This window comes from Trachurus japonicus, chromosome 4, assembly GCF_045865225.1.
Source record: "Trachurus japonicus isolate A0001 chromosome 4, Traja_1.0".
NCBI lineage: Eukaryota > Metazoa > Chordata > Actinopteri > Carangiformes > Carangidae > Trachurus > Trachurus japonicus.
The window spans coordinates 28,565,133-28,582,570 of NC_140910.1; the positions used below are offsets into that span (position 1 = coordinate 28,565,133).

Consider the following 17,438-nt stretch of genomic DNA (forward strand, 5'->3'; position numbering starts at 1 on the left):
TTAAGTCCGTCTGACATCTGATCATGTCATCACAGTTGACCGATCAAACTATGTGAACAGACGCCGTTACATAACCATCAAAATGGGCTATAGCTACACTCTGGAGGTCCAATCAGGTGGGAGCTGCTTTTCTGCTTCTAGTAGCTACCTGATAAATCCTGGAAAGTGTGGGGGATTTACAAGAGAGGGTCTAGACGGCTGCAGCTGCAATTAAGTTCCCTCAAGTAAACAGCTGTTGATGTTACAGTTTTTTCCAATTGCTAACACACTAAAATGACATGCAAAGCACAAATATTTAACCAAACCTCTTCTCAAGTCTCCAAAATTTCTGTTTTACACACATTTTGCATTTCAAAATGGCACTTTTTAAATGCACTGAACATGGTTTTCTGCATAAGACACAACAATCTGACATAAAGTCACATGTTTGCCATTTCAAAATGACACTACAGTACATGAGCTAATTGACCAGTATGTGCCACAAGGCCAAACACCTCAACAGTTGCAGTAATGTTAGCCACAGCAATCACACAATTTACAAAGCTTCTTTTAAAATAAATAAATGATTTACATTCACTGCTTGACCGCCTTTTCAGCAAACAAATATGTAAACACGGGGTTCAGAGGAAGAACAGAACAAGACTAATGTGGGGACTTCATCAGTGTGTGTGTGTGTGTGTGTGTGTGTGTTTGTGTACGTGCGTGTGCTGTTGTGTAGCTGAGTGTGAAGTCCTGTTGCAGGAAGAACCCACTTCCAAACATTCATCAGTGATATGAAAATGTGTGTGTTTGCTGCTGGTTGCTGTCTTTTTCTCTATGTGTGTGTGTGTGTGTGTGTGTAGTGCAGCAACTGGAAGTGCTAAGGCATGCGGAGCATCCTGAGTGACAGGTTGTCATGGCAACACAACAAGATCATGCCCTGACATGAGACCATCAGGGTTGTGTTTTTCAACAAGTGAATGATAACCCCCCCACACCCCCCACTCCCCCTCTGCTGTTAGCTTTGTGATTCATGCTGATTGTGTGCAATCACCACAGAGGATGTCAATACTCCACTTTCTGTTGATAACCCAGAAAGTTACAACAAGCGTGTGTATGTGTGTGTGTGTGTGTGTGTGTGTGTGTGTGTTTACCACCTGCTGCACTCACATGATATGATCAAACACACCCGGCTCAGGAGTGCCAACGTAAACACTCACACACTCTGAGATAAGCGAGCGGAAATGGGCCTTTTCAGGCCTCGTTTACAGCTGCAGTGGTGCAGCGGAGCGGCCGTCCATCAGCAGCCGAGGGGAGATCAGGCCGGGACACTCTGCAGCAGCAGCAGGGGCAACCATAGTTTTACTGCCCCCCGTTGCCCCCGCCACACCTCCCCTCGCTGCTTTACCCAGTGACCCCGTGTGTCACAACATCCCTTACTGTAAACCCTGCTGGAACCTGCGAGGACAAACACCACCCGCTGCCAAAAGTCTGAAATCTGTGCGTGCGTATATCGACCGTGCAGATGCTATCTGTCACTTTTTTTTATATTTATTTGCAGGCAGGTTTTGTGTATCTGGTGTTTGAGGGAGCACATTTTTGTGTGTGAGTGGAAGTCAAACAAAGTGGTGAACTCGCAGCTCCACATCAAACATGGCTTACGTCTGCAGCACCGACATGAGAACAACCCCACGACTTCCTCGCCGTGAAAAATAAAGAAGTCAATTCCCACAAACCGGCGGTCGCCCACTTCACCTCACAAAGATAAATCATGATTGATTACAGTAAATAGGAAATATAGGATTAAGGATCCAATTAGGAAGTTGAAACTTAGAGTGAATACATTTCTGATTCTCATTAGTCAGTGTGTTGTATGAGTGGCTCCTCTTGAATTTATAGACTTATATATTGGCTGTAGTTTGACTTTGGACAGAGGGTTGTTAACACGGTGCTGTCACAGTCTTTAAACTCCGTCAGAAATGTTCTTTGTGCTTGAACAGCTTCAGAAAACCTCACACATTTCTGATGTCGGAGCAGGGGTGGGGGCATGGGGGTCTGTGTCCACTGTCCAACCAACGTCTGTAACTTTCTGTGACGGACAAATCTGACATTCAAACCTAGAAGTTGTATATTTATGTGTCCGAGTTGAGTTGAGCGCGACGCCTTCCTGCAGAGACCGTCTGGCTCCGTGATGCCTGTGTCCTCCCTTCTCTAAGCGGAGCCAGCCATCTTCACTCCACCTTCCAGTGTTCGGGAAAAACTTTTCCAGCAACACGTCACGTGCTGACGAACTGTAAACTGGCCTTTATTATATCTTACAAAGTCTTGTACTGTTTACACCCTAAAGTACAGTGTTAATCACAAAAGCTCAGTTGCCTTCAGGTTCACCTTAAAACTTGTCCATCACTGCCTCTTTAATGCTTCAGACCTCAGTTATACTCTCTTATGGAGGCGTTCATGGATGTCACAGACACATACACTACTCACAAAATGTTAGGGATATTTGACAAGAATGTCCTTTTAAAAAGTTCATGCTACAGTGCTATTCTATCATAAAAGCCTTTTAAGTAGAAGGATGCAATGATAATTTCTTTATCTCAAACAAAAGCTAACAATAGTGGTGGCTATAGCACAACAAACATCTCAATGTAGAAAGGAAGGAGTTCCACCGCACACAATGTGGTCATTTCAACACTGATTTATTATTGAAATTAAAAGTAAAGTAACGCGTTGCAATGACAATTGAACCACTAAATCAGACGGTGCTTGTGATGTGTGTGGTTAATCACCTTGTTAGAGAACAGCATGTTATTCAATAAGGACTGAAACATTGAACAATTCGACATGTGCATTCAAAAGTTTAGAGAAGGTTAAATTAAGTTCACCTGTAAAGGTTATAGTGTATTTTAGGTGCATTCTGAAATTCAATCCAAAAGCCAAACATCCCTAACTTTTTGTGAGTAGTATATCTTGTATCCACAATGTCTTGTACTGTTTACGCCTTGTAAAGTACAGTGTAAATTATCACAAAAGCTCAGTTGCCTTCAGGTTCACTTTAAAACCCATCCATCACTGCCTCTTTAATGCCTCAGGCCTCAGTTATACTCACTTGTGGAGGCGTTCATGGACGTCACAGAGTTTTCAGTTGTGCTCCTCTTGCACAGTGCGTCATTGTCTATATATTTCCCTCATGCAAAGACGCAAATGAAAATGGCGTCATCCATGCAGGAAGTAGAAGAGCCGCTCTCCAGCTCACCAACAACTGATACCTTTGTGTCATGAATAACTGGTGCGTACATCGGACAGAGGTCAAAGGGAGTGAGTCCACCGGTCCAGGTAAACTCACCTCAAGATGCCTTTCATCGTATTTCTTACAGAGCTTCAGCGCTCTTGGACCGACTTGGACACCTGTACTAAAGGGATGTTACGGATAAACTATTCTCTCTCAAGAAGGAGTCGTGTTTTTAACGTTTAGACTAAACTAGCTGTTTCCTCTTGTTTGAATCTAAAAACACTGATTCTCAGTGAGAGACACATGATGATGATGATGATGATGTTTCACTCTGCAGAGCTGTTTGCTTCGGTCTCAGCCTCCCGGGGGGCTTCACACTGCCAGATGCAAAACACAGTTTAGTGTTAAAGCACGTGATTGTTGTTTGAGAGTTTTTATCAGATCCATATGTAAGGATTCAGCTCCGAGATTCTTTCATTGTGCCAGAAACCAGAAAATGTTCTTCCAAGAACTGTTGTTTCACAACCGGGCTTCTGCAAGGTTGTGAAGCAAAACATTTCCTCGAGGTCTCCGATGAGGGCCAGAAACACAGATTACTGTTTTTCTGATTAGTGGAGGAAAAACATCCTCCCGCTCGCTTTCTTCTCATCAATGATTTGGATCTGTTATTCTTTTTTTTGCCTCGTACATTATGTTTTCCTCTTACAAGCTCATACACACGGGGGTCATTGAACTCCACGTTGTGCAAGAACAGCAGTGACCCTTACTAACCTTCTCGTACCACTCCTGCATGTTTGGTCTCTTCTGAGTGTCCACACTGATGGAATGTGACGAGCCGGGAGAAAACACCTTAAAACACGCAGAAAATGTCATAATAACCTCCAAAACGGAGCGGATCACCGTGACCTGTAGTAAACTGATAAAAGACCCTGTGAAAAACAGACCTGGAGGACAATACGGCGACCTACAGTCGTCCAGACATGGGACGTCCCATCGCCGAAATTACACAACTAGACATGTTTTTCTGATCATCCAGCCATGCGGATAATTTTGGCTTCATTTGCCAATGTTTGGAAATATCTCTCTCTCTCTGAAGCTTCCGCCTCCTCCATACAACACAGGTCTTTAGAGAAACAAACAGTGTTTAGGTTAATCCAACACTTTTGTGAGTAAACAATTAGTAGGCGTCCACGTGGAGACGCTGAAAGTGTGCACCGTGCTCCCCATTTATACCATTCATTCCCCTCCCACCTCCTCCTTTAGTTTATCCACTTAACAGTTTGTTTGTTTGTTTGTTTGTGTGTTTGCTCATGCTTCAAAACCAAATGACGCCTGAGTATCTAGGTTACAATACTAGTATATGCAGCTGCACACATTTATTCGCCTCTCCTGGGGACAATAAAGATGAAAGTGGAGCCAAATGGAGGGAGAGAGAGTGGATGATGATCGTAAAGCCTTTATTTACTGGTAAGTCTGTGGATCTGCATGTTCTGGACACACTGTTCCATTGTGATGGGAGGAAGGATCTACTGACACAGATCTGATCAGAGAGAAAAAAAGAAGGGGGGGCGGAGAAATAACAGCGGGTTTGGATGGAAAACTCCACTCTCTTGCATGCGGACATAATAATGGTAAATCCCACTGAACACAGCTTCTCTGACCCATTCATGAGACTGTTTCCAGCTCAGTCTGCCAAGTGCAATCCTCTGGCTCGGACTTCCTCCTACCTCTCATTAGAGCCACAACGAAGAGAGGGAAGCACTGCAGCTAAACACACACACACACACACACACACACAACACACAACACACACATACACATACACAGTCACTCAGAGAGAGAGAGAGAGAGAGAGAGAGAGAGAGGAGGAAACTAAACACAATAGATGCTGGCGCATGGGAGCCTGGATTTCCTGGGTTTCCCACACACAAGTGTACAATCACAAGCTCACAAACATATACACTCATTCGGAAACACAACAAAACACACAATTACACAGACACAGACACACACACACACGTGAACCATCTTGCAACATGCCAAGACGCTGGAGTCTAACGAATAAATCCATTTCCCCCATTCACAACTTTAAAACGGTGAGAGTGGCCCGAGACTCTGCTGCCATGAACGACCCCGGCTCTGTTTCAATGTTTTTCTCCCAGACCTCAATCTATGATCTGCGCTGCCTGTTTAATAGGACATGGATTATCCGATTAAGGAAATCTTGTGAGAAGGAGAGGAGAAGAAAAAGAACAACTTTGCTGGGGATTAGCGTCATTGTGCTCGCTCACATCACATTCCTGGCTGCTGATTCTCAGCTCCGGGAGAGGACACTGGTTGAACCAGACCATGCCAGCGAAGTGTCCCGGGACCGGAGACAACACTGGTCCACGCACACACACACCACACACCACACACCACACACATCAGGGGCCTCCATGTGCTCCAGCTTCATCAGCTTTAAATATCCATCGCTAGACGTAAACACAGGTCACTAGATGACACGTGATTCTGTACCTAAGTGTGTGTAAGTGTTTTGGCCTCAAGTGAATCCATGTGTTATCTAAGGCATGTCGATCAGTTGATTAGTTTATCAGTTGTTCATGTGTGATGAATGATGAATGGATCAATGATGTTATAACACCTGATGTTGTAACATCTGTTGCATAGGGGAGAAAGGTGATGACACTTCTAGACTAATACTCATACAAATGCTGCATCAGCATCAAAACAAAGCCACAAAACGCGAAATATTTATGAAATACGTTTTTTTTCCCAAGCAATAACCTCCTGCCTTCTCTGAACCCTCCTGGAAGAAAGAAAGAAAGAAAGAAAGAAAGGACGAAGGGAAAAAGGTAAGGAAGGAAGGAAGGACAAAGGGAAAGATGGGAGGAAAGAAGGCAGGGGAAAAGGAAGGAAAGAAAGAAGGAGGGAGGGAACAGATTGGGTCAGTTGGGTCAAAAAGGAAGGAAGAAGTAAGGATGAAGGGAAGGAAGGAAGGAAGGAAGGAAGGAAGGAAGGAAGGGAGGGAAAATGATTGTGGAAAGAAGGAAGGGAAAAAGGAAGGATTGTGGAAAGAAGGAAGGGAAAGATGGAGGGAGGGAACAGATTCTTTCAAGGAAGGAAGAAGGGAAGGAAAGAAAGACGGAGGGATGGGGAACAGATCATGTCAATTGGATCAAAAGAGGAAGGAAGAGTAAGGACGAAGGGAAGGAAGGAAGGAAAAAAGGATTGTGGAAAGAAGGAAGGGGAAAGGGAAGGAAAGAAGGAAGGATGGAGGGAGGAAGGAAGGGAACAGATTGGGTCAATTTGACCCAGAAGGACAACAGGAGGGTTAAAAAATGATTTAGTCCATGCTGAAGCAACAGTAGCTCCCACAAACTCTATTAGCTAAGGTAGCATAGATAAACGGCAAAGGGCAGTTTTCTTTTTGTGACCAACCATGTGGCCTGGGGTGTGATAATAATCCTGGATATCCTGTATAATACAAGATGGTCATGTTTGAAGCAAAACTATTAAACATAAATTAAATCCAATTTCTCAAATTGGATTTGCTAGGTAACAAGAGGAAGCAGCTGTTACTGACTGATCATTAAAGAGGAACTATGTAAGTCCGGTCGCTTTTCCTGCTGTTTTTCTAACCCTCCTCTCGGCCATGTGCATTTGTTTACAACGAAGCCGGCGAGAAATCAATCAATAGTGCGGTAGATAATGCTATATATCATATACGATGTTACAACCTGTATATTTGTGTAGTCTTATATGTCATAAACAAGAGATTACGGGTTACGGGGCGCGTTTTTGTTGCGATGCCGCAGAGATGAGAGCTGGGACACCGGGGCGGAATAAGTGACACGCATGTGGAAGATAGAGAGCCTCCATTCTCCCTCGTAACATGTTAAGCCATTTTTTAAACCATCACAATAACTCCAAAGCTGTTTAATTAAGGTAAAAAAAAATTAGCATAGTTAAGGTACAAATTCTGCATAGTTCCTCTTTAAAGTGTAAATATCATATACTTCTGCCTTACAGAGCAGTAAGAAGCTAATAATGAGGAAACTTTTTGTGTTGCCATGTTGCGAAAAACTCTTTTCCACTCCCACATGATCTGCTATTGCTCCTTAATTAATCGACATAATCAACCAAATATACTTCCTACCTATATATATGAATACATCAATGAGGCTTTAATAACCACTCGGCTTCTATGGGAGTGAGTAATGTCAAACAATTCATCATCAACCTAACATTTACCAACCATAGCTTTGATTAGTTTGTGGTGAAAAATGAAACGCTTTGTGGATGACTCACTGACATTTGCGAACCTGAGGGCTGATTATCAAGTGGGAAACCTGTAACTCTTTAATAACGACTTCCCGGTGAGTCATCAGGTCGGCAGTTAACGGAGCTGGAGAAGTGACTCTTGAACTTGAACTGAGTCAGAGTTTGGAAAAAGGATTAAAGGGAAAGAGAAGAAAGAAATAAAAGTAAAATGTTATTACCAACTTTTAGAAAAACATATGTAGAGACTGTAGCAATTAAATTGATTTATTGAATTTTTACGGTATTGATTTATATAACCGTTAACACTGAAGAAGATGGTGTGACACTATTCAACAGATAAAGGGGGGATGAATTTGCCTACAATCTAACTCTTTAATCCCTCAAACATTATATAACATACCGTATTTATACATCAGATCCTCCCTGAGTCAGACTGAGGTATAGCTATACCATAAAAACTTTACATATAGGAAACAGCCCATGATAAAAGGAAAAAAAAAAAGGTCAAGGTCACAAAAAAAGTCAAATCATTAAAGTCAAGGAGGAAGTCATTTGGATAATTTACTGTTTCCAGTTTCCCTGCAGCAGTGAAAACAAGTGAAGCCTTGAAAGTTAATGCAAATATTTCCATCACAGTTGATGACTCACTCACCTTTCAGTCTGTACAAAGGCGGAACAAAAAGGTGGAACAAACCGTGTTACGACACCTTCTGACGCTTCAACGGGACATGACAGCACTTCAGGAAGCACCGTACTGTAAACTGCTGCTGTATTGACTGATGGGCAACAAAAAGAGTCCATAATTTCCTTCTTTAATCTTTATTTTGTATGTTCTGCCCTGACTCTGAAATCTCAGTGAATGTATAGTGTATTTGCAGCACCGAATGGAGGAGGAGGAGGCATCGTCCTGAAACTTTTGGGCCGGTGGTCTCTGTGTACACGGTAACTTCAGAGAAGCTCTGGGTGTCGGCCCGTGAAGTATTCACGCAGGTGTGCATTCTTTCTGTGGGTGTGATCTCAAACAACCCTGTTTTTCTGAGCTCATCTGTCGTAGATACCCCCCTTTTGACGCCCTGCAGAGGCCAAGGTTTAAATCACCATAAATGGATCCCGGAGGGTGTGTAGCCTATCTGTGTGTGTCTATGTGTGTGTGTGTGTGTGTGCATGCTTGCGTTTGTGTGTGAGCGGCTCCTGAGACAACAGGAGTGTTTTTCCGCGGTGCTCTTGTCAAAGGTAAACATTCCAGTCTTGGGACGTTCAATGCCAAGCGCCGTTTGATCTCCGTCATGTGACATCTGAAAGAGATGGGAAACCCCCCCCCCTCCACCTTATCATCACTCTCCCAAACACCAGCCGTACGGGGGGATTTGTGGGGTTTTTGTGGACAAGCTCAGAAGAGTCCTGCTGTGTACATGTGTATTTTGAAAAAAAAAAAAGTAGGTCTGTCCATGACCTGAGATAACTCTGCTCTGTTTGACCACAACTGTCTCTGATCCTTCACACAACCTGTGCAACAACACACACACGCGGCTCTCCTCCATGAGAATACTTCACATGTTTTTAATCCCTCATGTCTCTCCTTCTTTACATCAACCTGCTAATTATATAGACGATCCCATGCTTTGCTTTTTTACCACAGCGGCCACGCGCCCATATAAGGCCGCCGTGGTTCCCAAGAGTGTGACGCATGAAGGCACGAAGGCAAGGCAGATGTTTTATAAAGTGAGGAGGCTTAAACAGGCCGGACATGCAAAACATCCAAACAGGTGAACAAAGTACAAACAGCCAGGGTGAAAGATCAATCCTAAAAAAGAAAGAAAGGGAAAAGTAAAAAAACAAAGTTAAAGGGATAGTTCAACATTTTGGCAAATTGGCCCATTGCCATAATCCCTATGGTTTTAGGAGTAGGTTTGTTAGCTTTAATTGTCAGTGCAAGCTATTTTTAGAACGGCGGAGCAGAGCCGTGAGCTGGTCAGAGCTACACTACGGAGGCTCATGGGATTTCTTGGTTTCCCTCATCAAACTCATCAAATACACAATCCAACAACTCCAAAACGCTCTGGTAGGAACGTGCATCAGCTGTTTTGCATGATTTTCCCTCTAAAACAACTCTGACTGGTAACGTTCTGTTATTTTCTCATAGTGTGGTGAATGTGCAGGTCACAACTTGTCCACCAGAGCGTTTTGGAGTTGTTGGATTGTGTATTTGATGAGTTTGATGAGGGAAACCAAGAAATCCCATGAGCCTACGTGGTGTAGCTCTGTGATCCAGTCATCTGCACTAAAAAAACTATTCATAACTCTGTGAAAAATAAATCAGTATGTAGCTATTACTTTAACTATTTGCATAATGTCACTATAATGTTACTTTTACCAACAAAATGAGTCATCTAGTTCTTATATATATCTATGGCTCTGAGTAGCTCATGGCTCTGCTCCGCTGTTCTAAAAATAGCTTGCACCGACAATTAAAGGTAACGAACCTACTCCTAAAACTATAGGGATTATGGCAATGGGCCAATTTTCCAAAGTGTTGAACTATCCCTTTAAGGATCAAAACAGGTCAAAGACCAACAGAGGACACACAGGTGAGCTAATGAGGGAGCAGGTGAGTGTGTCGGCATATATAGAGAAACTCACAGCTGAATTACAACACGTACGCACAAACAACTTCACTGAACCAGTGACATAAGACATGTGGAGGCCTTTATGAGCTATCTTTATTTTTTATGAGTTGTAGGGTTAGGGAGCACAGTCTATAAAAACACACACACACACACACACACTCAGATTAACATTTGTGTGGAATGAGGATAAATGTGCTGTCACGCAGCCGACCGATGCCGCTCAGCTCTCCCAGCTGCCCTGAAGTCCTCGTTCCCCCTCTCAGGGATCCAGACTGCAGGCGTCATCCTCAGATCCTCTCACAGTTCATCCGAGGACAACGCAGAGCCAAACACGTCAGGAAACATGTGACCCTGGTTGTAAAATTTTAAACTTTTAGCACTTTGGTGACAGCGCAATATTTTAGTGGGCGGTGGAACTCAGCATTCTCAGGCTCAGAAGATGCCTCCTCTCCTCTGATTGGACGGCGCTCCAGAGAGAGACGCATGAGAAAGAAAATGTTAAACTAAACACACAGAGGATGGATTCATATCTTCTTATGGATCAACACTGGCAAGGCAAGGGGCCTTTAAGCACACATGCTTGATATGTCCTGACTTGAATCACCTTTAAACCAAACAGACGCCTCTTTAAGTAAAAGCCATCTGCTGAAGAAGGCCATGGCATATGAGTTAAAAGGTGTGTTGCATCACTTTGTGCAGCTCTCCTTAAAGAAAAGGCAGTGGATTCAGTCCATTTTAAGATATAACACAGTATTATAGTGAGATGCAAAGATCTCGGAGGTCCTGCGCTTCAGCGTTGGGCCCTTTTTCCCCTGGTGTTTTCATGACGAGAACGAACGTTGCACACTGAAGGACTTCCTGTTCAGTGAGAGTGAGAAAAAACAAACATTTGGACATCCCGTGCTCTCTATAGGCTGCACACGTCACGTTTTATTGATAGAAACACTGCCTCCTTCCATCACTACCCCCCACAGCCACAGCCGTCACAAAACTTGTGATGGTGCAAGTTGAACTTTCTTCAAAAACCATCAGAATATGCGATTATTCATAAAAATCTGTCATAAAAACAAGTCCCATATGTGACATAAACTCTGAATGAAAAGCCGGAGGAAGGTGGCACATAATATACTGTGAGGGATAAGAGGATTTTTACCACCTTAAAGCTACTTAAGGGGGAATAAAAGGGAAATTGATGGCTGAGAGTAAATACACAAGTCTCATTGTCCTTCTCAACACTGAACAACCCTAATCTAACTTAACTTAAGTTTTCTTAACATTTGATTTGGGTCAGTTTTTTCTCCCCCTCAAAGTCCAACTCTTAAAGACAGATTATCCCTTTAAGCATTTACTCACACTCCATGACATTTTAAAGAAAAGCCCCACGTTTAGGTTTTATTGCAGTTAAAGCACACAGTCCCATCAGCAGTGTGTGTCTAAGGATTAAAGTGAGAGGTACTCAGTCAGTGTGCAGGACTCAAGTACAACTTTAAGGTAGTTTTACATCACTTATATTTACATTACGCGTCTGTATACTTCTACTTCACAACTGTGTTCACTATTGTACTTTCTACTGTTTATCCAAGAGCTATAGTCACTGATTATTTACAAAAGTAAAAGTATATATAGGGACAGAAATAAATAATAGCTACAGTATAGATAATGTAGGCTAATGCTGTATATGACTACAATTTTAACAGGTTTAACTTGTTCTGTTGATACTTTAGGTCTAAAAAGGGGAAATCTGTAAAGAACCTGTTACAGTTTTCCATCATAAAACACATTAGATTAATTAATTATTGTATTATTGATGGTTTAACACCTTGCACTTGCTATAGGGTATCCAGACAGGATGGAGCCATTCAACTACTTATTACATGAAGTTAAGTGTCATTCATTAAGGAAATCATTAACGAAAGTCATAATCTGCAAGTAGCCTGCAGGCTAATTGCACTTAAACACAGCACTTGAGTAAATGCACTACTACACTAATTCTCCACCACTGTTACCTGCACCATAGGTGTTTAATTGAACTGTATTGTGAGTGCAGGTCCTGGAGGGTGTGAGGAGGCAGTGGGGTCTAGAAAACGCTCTCACGCCACATCAGATTACACTAAAAGCTTTATTTAGCCCGGGGCTCTGAGAAATACAAATCTGTGCGTCACGTGAGTGCGACTGTTAAAACGCCAGTTACTAACAGATGATGCAATCCAATCAAGCAGTTGCATGGAGCCGATCACACTGATGCGGCCCGTTGCATCAGAGAAAGTCAAAGTGTGTGTCTGAGTGTGCGTGTGTTTGGGGGGTAATTAAGGGAAATCAGGGGGTGGAGATGTGAGAATAAAGAGTGGAGGAGGAGGAGGTGGAGGGAGGTGGGGGTGCTGTGAGTTTGCAAAGTCTTTTTTTTGGTCCTTTTGCAAATGGAGGGAACATTATCACAGGCCGTCCCGGGGTCAGCGGCGACACTAGGACACCATATTATGCCCTGTAGCTGCAGCAGGCCGCCGTGAAAACGTGCAGCACATTGTCCACCGTGGGAGCATCAAAGCCTCCAGAGAGCAGGCGATGCTTGGGACGTGTCTGTGGTCATGTCAGCGCTGCTCCCATTCAAAGCTGCGCGCTATTATTATCCCAGGAAACGGGGTAATTACAACGGGACATCTCCTGGACTCAGCCCAAAGCCGCGCGGCTTCACAGTCACAGCGGAATCACATGCCGCAGAGTCCAGAGCCGGTGACTCACTGGCGTAAACGGTGACCCTCATTTTGCGCAAAGCTATTTCTGAAAGTTGGGGAGATTTATTATCCCCCTGTGCTGTGCAGCGCGCGCGGATGCTTTCTCATGACAAATTAAGAGCCGCGCTGGCTCTCCGCGCGCAGCGTGGGCGGTGCGTAATGTGCGCTCATTATTACTTTTCTCTCTCTCGCAAAGTTGTGTAAGAAGTTGGGGGACAGGACAATTAATGGAAAACACTGATGAATAGACAACGTTGTTTCAAAAGAGATGGTGGAGGTGGAAGTGGGGAGGGGGGGGGGGGCGAGAAAACAAGGAGCCGCTTCTCCCCCCCTTGATATCGATGAAATGAAAGTGGCTCCCGAGCGACACCGCGCGAACTTCTTCTGATTTTAACTCGTGGAAACAAAAGCGGAGAGGATCCGAGCGGCGCCGTGTGGCTTTGGTGCCGCTTTCTACAAACGTGGGGTACAGTTTGGTGTTGCACTCGGGTGAGAAAAGAGGAGGGGAGAGGAGGGGGGAGGAGGGGGGAAGAGGGGGGGGGTCCTTGATTGCTACATCAAACAGTTGGTGTCGTCACCGGTCGTCGATACGTGCGGGCACTGCCTGTTCCAAAATAAATATTGACGTTGATTGTTGTATATTCAGATGAGCTGCCTGACCGGACATCGGCGGGCCAATCAGAGCCCATCGTATCATTACACCTTCTTTTCAGAAATCATTCATAACGCTGATGCGTCAAACACTCAGAGAGGACCCGGCTATAAATACGGCTGCGCGCAAGGCACAGTTAGACATTTTCCCCAAAATCAAACGAAAGACACAACTGAGCAAGAAACCGTGGGAATCCTTTGGCTCCTTTCCTTTGATTCCTTCCTCTCTCCACCACCTTGCTCTACATTTTGTTTTCTATATTTAGTCTCCAGCTCACTATGCCTTTTGCCATGGGTGGATTATTATACGTGCAGCACGTCGTGGTGGCAGCGGCGGCAGCAGCGGTGTGGTGCTCCGTGCTGCTGGCCACAGGCACGCTGGGGTCCCCGGTGGCGATGGGGGGGCCGGGACCGATCCGATGCGCCGCGTGCACTCCGGAGAAGATGAGCCAGTGTCCAGCGGTGGCGCCCGGATGCGCCGAGGTGCTGCGCGAGCCGGGCTGTGGATGCTGCCTCGCCTGCGCCCTGAAGGCTGGCGAGCTGTGCGGGATCTACACGGCGCCGTGCGGCTCCGGGCTGAGGTGCACCCCGAGACCCGGCGACCCCCGCCCGCTGCACTCCCTCACCCAGGGACAAGCCGTGTGCACGCGGAGCCCCTCAGAGCCGGAGGCGACCCCCGAGCCCCAGAGTCAAGGTAAGAAGGCCGATCACCTCCACGTTTAGGTATCTTTTTTTTCCTTTTTTTTCTCAACCACATCCAGCAGCAAATGCGCTTTAATATGACCCCCTCTCTGACAGCCTATGGCTATATATCTCTATTTATTCACTTTTATATTTGATTTTTATATACTTTTTTCATATACTCTCATATTTTACCCTACTAGCACAATGCACTTGCACTTATCACTTTACCCATACGCATACTCATACTGAACTGAATGTCGGCACTGATGCGTTATTGTAATTGTATGATTTGTTTCTACAGTATGTGTGGTTACACTTTAAGCTTTAGCTTTTAATCTCGTTGTGCTGTTGTGCAATGACAAATAAATTCTGATTCTTTCCAAATAATTAAATAAACACAATAAAAACCCCACTCGACCGTTAAAACCTGAATCCATTCTCAGCTCCGCTCCACATTCATTCATTTCATTTCTTTTTCCCTTTCCCTCCTCCTGCAGATCAGGGAGAGCCAGAGGCGGAGATGGAGAACGCTGCCATCGTCTCGGACCCCGGCTCCAGCCTCTTCCTCCCCGGCCACAGTAAACCCCCCACGGACGCCCAGGAGAGCATGAAAGCCAAACTCATCGCCATCCGCAAGAAGCTGGTGGAGGTGAGAGCGGATCACTGTCATTGTGTGAATTGTGTGTGTGAATGAATCTGTATGATGGTTAAAAAAAGTTTTTTTGTGTGTGTGTGTGTGTGAGGGGGGTGCGCGCTCAGAGGAGGAGCAGGGCCACCACGAGGGGGAGCCCGCGCGCTGTTTGAGATGCTTAGAGATGCTTGTTGAGACAGTGTGGATGGATGCTTATTAATACAACTTTTATACATGTCTATGGATATTCTCAGTCATCCAGGTCATTGTTCTTTTCCTGGGCAAATTGAATTGTAGGCAACTGGACTTGTCTGGGAAGACGTTTCACCTCTTATCCAAGGGGCTTCATCAGTTCATACACAACAAGTCTCACTAGTCCACTAGTAGTCTAGCTAGTGCGGACTAGTGAGACTTGATGAAGCCCCTTGGATAAGAGGCGAAACGTCTTCCCAGACAAATGCAAGTCCAGTTGCCTACGATTCAATTTGCCCAGGAAAATATTTTTTTTACATGAGCTCAGTGTCAGGCCACTTGTTTGCTGATGATGTGAAGCAGTGTTGGTTGTTACTACCCCCCACTCACCTGTGTCCTCCTCTTCCTCCTCTCCTTCCTGCTGCAGGGACCCTGTCACCTGGAGCTGCAGAGAGCCCTGGACAAGATCGCCAAGTCCCAGCAGAAGCTCGGAGACAAGTTGACCAGATTCTACCTCCCCAACTGTGACAAGCACGGGCTCTACAAACCCAAACAGGTTGGTGTCTCCTGCAGCACGTGCTCCCAGTGTGTGAAACATCTCCTCATGCATGCATGTGTGTGTGTGCAGTCAAGTTTATGTCAAACCACCACACACTGCAAAAACTCAAAATCTTTCCAAGAATATTTGTCATATTTCTTGTCAAAATGTCTCATTTCTAGTCAAAACTAAATCTCTTTCCACTTCAACGAGAGACGAAGACTCATCACCTAAAAATGTACTTGTTTTTAGATCCTTTTCACTTGTTTCAAACTAATTTTCACTTGAAATAAGTAGAAAAATCTGCCAGTGAAAGCAATTTTTTGTGCTTGTAATAAGAAAAACTTTTTTTCTACTTATTTCAAGTAAAAAAATGCTTTAAGGAAGTAAAAAGTGTCTAAAAACAAGTTACCCTTTATGGGATTTTACGTATAATGAGATTTGTTTTGACTAGAAATGACATTTTGACTAGAAATAAGACATTCTTGGAAAGATTTTGAGTTTTTGCAGTGCAGCTTTGGGATGATTGTGAGAGGCAGGCAGGGATCTGTTCTGTTGTGTTTTTATTGGAGCTCAATGTGTCTCTCTCTCCCTCCTGCAGTGTGAATCCTCCCTGGACGGGCAGAGGGGTCGATGCTGGTGCGTGATCGCCTGGAACGGCAAGAAGATTTTAGGCTCGACCGACCTGCCTGCAGACGCCGAGTGTCCCTGAAGGATCGACCACTGAGCTCACACACAGAGAAGAACGAGAAGATGTTGTAGGAAGAAGAAGAAGACGAAGACGAAGAAGAAGCAAGCCACTGATTTCTTTCCTTTTTGATAGCTGTTTATTTATTGATCTTGTCCATGGTGGTGTTTAATTCAGGTACACCCCCTCCTCCTCCCGTCCCAAAGAGAAAAAAAATATATCTATTTTTGTTTTTCTGAAAAGGAGATTTTAATATTGATGCATTTACTTCTACTCTCCAGCCTTATTTATTTACTGCATTTTATTTGTTATTTGTAATTATTTCATGAGTATTTATATCTGTTTTTTTGCTTTATTGTTATTATATTATTATTATTATTATTATTATTATTATTATTATTATTATTTTTGTGAGTGTATAAAGTGTATATATGTATCTTGGCCCTGAGGAACTCCACTGCTGAGTTGAGCTCGCTCGAACCCTTAAGGAGTTGTCTGGAGGTTTGGTTTGGGACAAACCAAGCAAGAACAAAAAAAGCACTGAGTGACCAAATGTCGTTTAGAAGAATTTCTAAATGTTTGTTTTTATGATTCATTTTCACATCGTTGCCATTGTTACGTCTGTTTTTTTGTTTTGTTTGTTTGTTTTATTGTCTTTTGTTTTACTCTTCTGTCTTGATCTGTCACACATGATCAAATCTCATCAACGCAAAAAACTCTCAGTCTCTCAACTTACAACAGTCTCAGAAAACATTTCCCATGGTTCCATGGGGCTGCAGATAGCATGACAGGAGGTGCCTCCCTGCGCTGCCTCTCAGACGGGTATTACTACATTTACCTACCTCCAATATTTAAGTGTCTGCTGTCACTTGTGTTGATGTATCTGTCAAAGAAAAGAAAAAACTTGCTGTTGCTGTTCTCTCTGACCAAGAACACATGACCACAAAGAGCTGCCGCCGCCGCCGCGCTGCCGCCGCCATGTAGGCCCACGCGCCGCCGCCGCCGCTGCTGCTCTGCTCTATCTACATGCTGCTGTTGGAGAGAGAATTATTATTATTATTATTATTATTATTATTATTATTAATGTGAGTCTATTCCAAAGTGACTAACTGCTCACTCGTGTGTATGTACACTTTTGTAATTGAGATGTAATGTAAGAAGAAAAAAAAGGTGATATATTTAATAAAAACATTAACCTCA

The 17,438-nt window shown here is 44.0% G+C and overlaps 1 protein-coding gene across 1 annotated transcript; it reads left to right on the top strand.

The window, feature by feature from the left end:
• Nucleotides 1-13,483: 13,483 nt before the first annotated feature.
• igfbp1a (insulin-like growth factor binding protein 1a) lies at nt 13,484-17,438 on the top strand. Its single transcript, XM_085775100.1, has 4 exons — nt 13,484-14,199; nt 14,687-14,838; nt 15,440-15,568; nt 16,152-17,438. The coding sequence occupies exons 1-4, from the start codon at nt 13,785-13,787 to the stop codon at nt 16,260-16,262; spliced, it is 807 nt and encodes a 268-aa protein (XP_085631226.1). The 5' UTR covers nt 13,484-13,784; the 3' UTR covers nt 16,263-17,438.

Excerpts from the sequence above, each read along its gene's own strand:
- igfbp1a (XM_085775100.1), top strand. The coding sequence starts at position 13,785 with ATGCCTTTTGCCATGGGTGGATTATTATACGTGCAGCACGTCGTGGTG. Across the intron at positions 14,200-14,686 it reads CCCCGAGCCCCAGAGTCAAG|ATCAGGGAGAGCCAGAGGCG; the intron begins GTAAGAAGGCCG and ends CTCCTCCTGCAG. Across the intron at positions 14,839-15,439 it reads TCCGCAAGAAGCTGGTGGAG|GGACCCTGTCACCTGGAGCT; the intron begins GTGAGAGCGGAT and ends TTCCTGCTGCAG.